The 5,656-nt window shown below is 73.3% G+C and overlaps 1 protein-coding gene across 1 annotated transcript; it reads right to left on the reverse strand.

Annotated features, from left to right (window-relative positions):
- Positions 1–716: 716 nt before the first annotated feature.
- DECR2 (2,4-dienoyl-CoA reductase 2) lies at positions 717–5,446 on the reverse strand (the record flags this gene model as incomplete). Its single annotated transcript, XM_084248798.1, has 9 exons — positions 717–1,164; positions 1,787–2,004; positions 2,312–2,416; positions 2,982–3,075; positions 3,139–3,263; positions 3,791–3,926; positions 4,369–4,420; positions 4,752–4,820; positions 5,367–5,446. The coding sequence occupies 8 exons, from the start codon at positions 5,444–5,446 to the stop codon at positions 1,787–1,789; spliced, it is 879 nt and encodes a 292-aa protein (XP_084104924.1). The 3' UTR covers positions 717–1,164.
- Between the last annotated feature and the right edge of the window lie 210 nt (positions 5,447–5,656).

Consider the following 5,656-nt stretch of genomic DNA (forward strand, 5'->3'; position numbering starts at 1 on the left):
GGTCCCAGCCGGGGTCCCAGGGGCCCCCCCACTCGGGCCATGTGCCGGTCCCACCAAGACCGCAAGTGCCGAGGGCCTCGGAGCCGCTGGAGGGGCGGGCGGGCAGGCCCTGCGGTCCCGCGCATGGACGCTGCCCTGGCCGGGGGCCCCTGCGGTGGCGTCCAGCCAAGCCCAGCCCGTGGCAGGGGCTCTGGCCCACGGGGCCTGTCCCCAGCCGCTGGGTGCACCCCGGGCCTGGCCGGCCTCTGCCCGCGGGTGAGGGGGTGCAATCCCGGCCTCGGTGTCCTCGTGTGCTTTCACGACCATCGGCTTCTCGCAGGCGTTTCCCAGGCCAGGCCTGGCTCTCTGGCCCATTCCGGAGCTTGCGGCTTGGGGCGCCCTGGCCACCATCACTCCCCGCTATGCTGTGGGAGCCAGGCCTGGGGGGTGGGAGGTGGCCTGAGTTCCGTGAGGGCTCATGGGGGGGGGGCAGAGACAGTGGCCCTGGCAGATTGGACGGGGCTCCCACCGCCCGCCCCCCGCAGGGCCCTGCGCGCTCACCGCGGACGGGTGGTGGGACGCTGACCCGCCCCCAGACGGCCCGCTTGTAGCCCCACGTGTTTCCTTTTCCTGCTGAAACTTTTGTAAAGTCCAGTGAATAGACACCTTCGTGGCAAAAAGACGAATTTTGAAGGAAATGAAATTTATGGCAAGATTCTAAAGCTGCGGTAGGGAGATGGGCAGCATAGCCGGGGAGGGAGACGTGAGCCTGCAGGACACAGCACACTGGACGCCGGGGGCCCCTCCTGAACTCCAGAGCCCGGAGGCTCCTGAACAACCGAGGGGCTCCATGGGGATGTCCCAGCTGTGGGGAGCAGCCCCGGGCACGTCAGCAGGCACTGGACGCGGGCAGGACGAGACAGGCCTGCCTGGCTGGCTGGATAGCACAGCCCAGCAGAGCAGCTCCAGGTCCTGGATGGCCTCCTGTAGCTCGGCACATCCCACTCCGAGGCAGCCCCGCCACACCACAGGCTGGCCTGGCCCTGCAGATGCCTGTCGGGAGGGCAGCTCAGCAGGCCGGCTCGCTGCCCAGTCCCGCCTGCCCAGGCCAGTGCACCGGAGGGAGGGAACGTGGATGCAGCTGCTCCCTATGCCCGCCAGCATAGAGAGCACCTGCAGAAGCACCTGCAGAAGCACCAGAGACCGGGTCACCGGGAAGCCAGGGCACCTGCCTCCCGCCCCACCAGCTGTGTCCACCAGGCCGCAACCCAGGACACCAGGCCGGCGTGGGGCAGGACTGGGCAGCCTGGGCATGGGCACTGGGGGCTGCTGGCCAACACATCAGAGCCCTGCTGAGGCTACACCTGTGCCTCCGCAGGGTGCCCAGCCCAGCCAACGCTCCTGGGTCAGCCCACCAGCGCCCCCACAGGGCCAGGCCCCCTCAAGTCCACCAGGTTCCCGCCACCCCACTGGGACCAGGCGCACCGGGCAGAAGGGCTTGGGGGCTCGGAGACACCATCCTGGTGGGGATGCTGCTCAGGGCAGGGAGGGGCAAGTTTGCGGGGGCTCCTGCCACACCTCCTCCCGCCCTGACTCCAGCCTGTGGTGTGGGGCAGTGGGAAGCAGGCAGCCGAGGACATGCAGGGAGGCGCCCGCGGGTGGACGGGGCACAGGGCCCTCAGCGAGGCCGGGCCACCGGACGGGTGACCAGGGGAGTGGCCAAGGGAGGTCACAGGGGTGGGGGGAACCGGGGGCAGGTTGCTGAGGGGGTGCCCGGGTGGGTGACAGGGGCGGAGCCGCTTGTCACCTAGAGCCTAGCAGAGGGGGGCTCCCCGCGGCCCAGCAGCCCGGGGTCGTTGGGCAGTGTCAGCCACGCCCCGCCGTCCACCACCAGCAGAGCTCCGGTCACGTAGGAGGCCAAGGGGCTGGCGAGGTAGAGCGCGCCGTGGGCCACCTCTGTCTTGTTCCCCAGCCTCTGCAGGGGGCTGGCCTGGACCTTCCTGCTCACGCTGTCCGGGGGGCCGCCTGGAGGGCAGCAGGCGTCAGCACTGGGCCACGCGGTCCCCGCTCTCCTGGTGAGGCAGGCGGCTGCGTGGGGCACTCCCAGCCCAGCGAGGTCTCCCACCCGCACCCTGCCACGTCCTGAGGCTCTAGGGGTGCCCGGATGGGGCCCGCCGGCCGCGTCCTTTCGGCCTCCAGGGAGCAGCTGCCCACCGGGTCCTGGGCCCGGTGCCTGTGGGTGTGCACTGGCCGGCAGGCCTGCCCAGCGTGGGGCGGCCCTCTGGCGGCAGGGGACCCCGAGGCCAGACCCGCCAGGGGTCCCGGGGCTCACCCAGCCGACGGAAGCCCTCGGTGCCACTGATGGGGCCGGGGGCCAGGCTGTTGACGCGGATGTTCTGGGGACCCCACTCCACCGCCAAGTGCCTCGTCATGGCATCTGCCGGTGGGGAGGGCGGTGTGAGGGGGCAGCGCCCTGGCTGGGCTGCGGGGCGGGGCAGCGGCGGGGCGGGGCCGGCGGGGCGGAGCAGCGGTGGGGCAGGGCGGGGCCGGCGGGGCGGAGCAGCGGTGGGGCAGGGCGGGGCCGGCGGGGCGGGGCAGCGGGCGGGGCGGGGCAGGGGGCGGGGCAGGGGGCGGGGCAGGGGGCGGGGCGGGGCAGCGGGCGGAGCGGGGCGGGGCGGGGCGAGGCAGTGGGCGGGGCGGGGCAGCGGGTGGGGCGGGGCCGGCGGGGCGGAGCAGCGGCGGGGCGGGGCGGGGCGGGGCCGGCGGGGCGGGGCCGGCGGGCGGGGCCTGGCGTGGGCGGGGCGGGCGGGGCCTGGCGTGGGCGGGGCGGGGCCTGGCGTGGGCGGGGCGGGGCAGCGGGCGGGGCGGGGCCGGCGGGGCGGGGCGAGGCAGTGGGCGGGGCCGGCGGGGCGGGGCCGGCGGGGCGGGGCGGGCGGGGCCGGGCGTGGGCGGGGCGGGGCGGGGCGGGGCGGGGCCGAAGGGGCGCGGGAGGGGGCACGTACCCACAGCCGCCTTGGCCGAGCCCGCGTGCAGCTGGAGCGCGCAGCCGCGCATGCCCAGGGTGGCCGTGATGTTCAGGATGACCCCTCCGTGCTCCTGCAACGCGCGAGGCGGGCGTGAGCGCGTGGCCGGCGGGCGCCCCGGCCCGGGGATACTCACCCGAAAGAACTTCTCGTGGAGCGCCCGGGACACGTTGAAGCTGCCCAGGGCGTCGATGTCCATCACCGTCTTGAAGGCGTTGAAGGACAGGGCGCTGGCGGGGCACAGGAAGTTCCCCGCGGCACCTAGGGGCGGGGCCGTGGAGCGCGGGCCGAGCACTGCGCCCTCCGGCCAGCGCGGGACGGGGCGCCGCGGGCTGCGCGGACACGGGCCCTGGCGGGGCCTCTGCCGAGCGAGGGGCCCGACCGAGAGGCGTCCTCCAGGCAGAGGGTGCGGCCAGGGGCCTGGGGCCCCGAGGTCGAGGTCGAGGGCGCCCCAGAGGCCGCGAGGGGCGCGGTGAGGGCGAGGGGCGCGGGTGGGGCGCTTCTCAAAGGGAATTCCAGCAAGGGGGGCCCACGGACGCCAGGCGGCGGGAGAGGAGCCTGGGGCCTGGCTGACCGGAAGGAAGGTCTCTCCTCTCTGGGGAGGGAAGCTCAGCGCCCCGAGCCCGGCTCTGCCTCCGATCCATGGCAGTGCAGCAGGGCCCAGGGCCCAGGAGGAGCAGCGTGGCCGCAGCCCTGGCGCTGAGCCGGCCCCCACATGTGCCCAGGCCCTGCCCTCCCCCCAGGCTGGGGTTGCCGAGAGCCCCTGGCCTCACTCAATGGTGACTCACAGTTAACAAGAATGTCGATTTTCCCAAATTCCTTCAGGGCCTGGTCCACGGCAGCCATGATGGCCAGGGGAGCTCGGACGTCCAGGGACAAAGGGAGGCAGCGCTGGCCAGTGGCAGCAGACAGCTTCCTGGCAGCCTAAAAGCCAGACGGGAGGAGAGGTGGGCAGCAGCCAGAGGCAGGGTCAAGAGGCTGACACGTCCGATGTCACCGCTCCCCACCCAGGAGGCAGAGCAGCAGTGGACACTTCCTGAGACCACAACCTCTAGTGGCCTCGTGAGACACCCAGTCTGTCCCCCACTCCAGGCCACTCGCTGGTCAGTTGCCATGCCAGCCCTGCCTGGAGGCTGGGCCTGGTGAGACCCCTCCTACGGTGGGTGGACACAGCCCCCCTTCCCATGGAGACAGGCAGTCTCAGGGCCACAGTCCTGCCAACGTGGCCCGCGCAGGACCCAACAGCCAGACTCCTCAAAAGCCTAGGGCGAGCCTTAGGTCACTTCCACTGAAGGAGGGGACCCCACCCTCTGGGCCCAGCCAAACCCAGTCCTAACGTGGACAGGTGGTTACGGGAGACCCTCACCACTGACACTCTCGGGAGGCTCCTGCTGGCGATGACGGTGCGGCAGCCGTGCCTGCAAAGCCAGGGCCGGGCATGAGGGGGCGCTGGTGCCTCTAGCCAAAGCACAGCGGGCTGGGCACCAGGACAGGGGTCAGGGTCCAGCTCCACCCCATCCCAGAAGCCTCAGGCCCTGCTGTCCAGTGACCACAACCTGCTCAGCCATCTCTGTACAAATGGGGGTGCTGAGGCCAGAGCCCAGGCCCACCCCACCTGGAGAAGTCCCGGAGCCCGCCTCCACACCCAGCTGGCCCTGGACAGCACGGGGCCTCTCCATGCACTGTCCCCACGTGTGGCGGGCGCATCCCCCCAGGGTGGGAGGGAGGACAGGGCAGTGGGGGGCTCACCGCATGAAAATCTCGGCGATCCGGAAACCGATCCCGGAACCACCACCCGTGATGAAGGCCACCTTGTCCCTGAGGGAGACGCGGCTCTTTGGAGAGACCCTGAGCTGGGGCCCCCTCGAGGCCCGACCGTGCGCCCTCCCGCCACGTGCGCGCGCCACCCCGGGCCTGCGGGCGATTGCAGCCCGGTGGACGATTCAGAACGAACCCAGCAGAGAGAGGTGTCTTCCAGGCGTCCAGCCCCCCCACTGCCCCAGCAGGAAGCGCGGGCACCTCTGGCCAAAACAAGCAAGGCGCTCTCCAGGGCAAAGATCAGTGCGGGCGCAGGGCACCCTCGGGCCCCCTGGACACTCAGCCAGTGGGCAGCGTCTCCACGCGCCTCTCAGAGGAGAACCTGGCCGCTCCCCGGGCGCCCCAGACCCAGCCCGGCTCGCTGCCCCATGCGCCCCAGCCCGGCCCGCTCCCCTGGCGCCCCAGCCCGGCTCGCTCCCCTGGCGCCCCAGCCCGGCTCGCTGCCCCATGCGCCCCAGCCCGGCCCGCTCCCCTGGCGCCCCAGCCCGGCTCGCTCCCCCATGCGCCCCAGCCGGCCCCCAGCCCGAGGCCCCGGCGCGCACTCACCGGAGCAGGTCCGGGCAGAAGAGGTGGCGGTACTCGGGGAGACACTCGTCCTCACTGACGTCGGGCGGCGGCTCGGCCATGGCGCTCGGTGCGGGCCGGGCAGACAGGACGGCGCGACCGGGGTCAGGGCACCAGCTCCGCCTCGCGGACTCGCCGCCCCGCCCCGCCCCGCCCCGCCCCCGCGGGCGCGCAGCCGCTGGAACCGGGTGGCCGGGCCCGCGGCGCAGGCGCAGTGCGGCTGTCCTGCCCGGCTCGCAGCCCTTGCTGGTCTCCAGGGTAAGATCCGGCCT

This window comes from Talpa europaea (assembly GCF_964194135.1).
Source record: "Talpa europaea genome assembly, chromosome: 12".
NCBI classification, from domain to species: domain Eukaryota; kingdom Metazoa; phylum Chordata; class Mammalia; order Eulipotyphla; family Talpidae; genus Talpa; species Talpa europaea.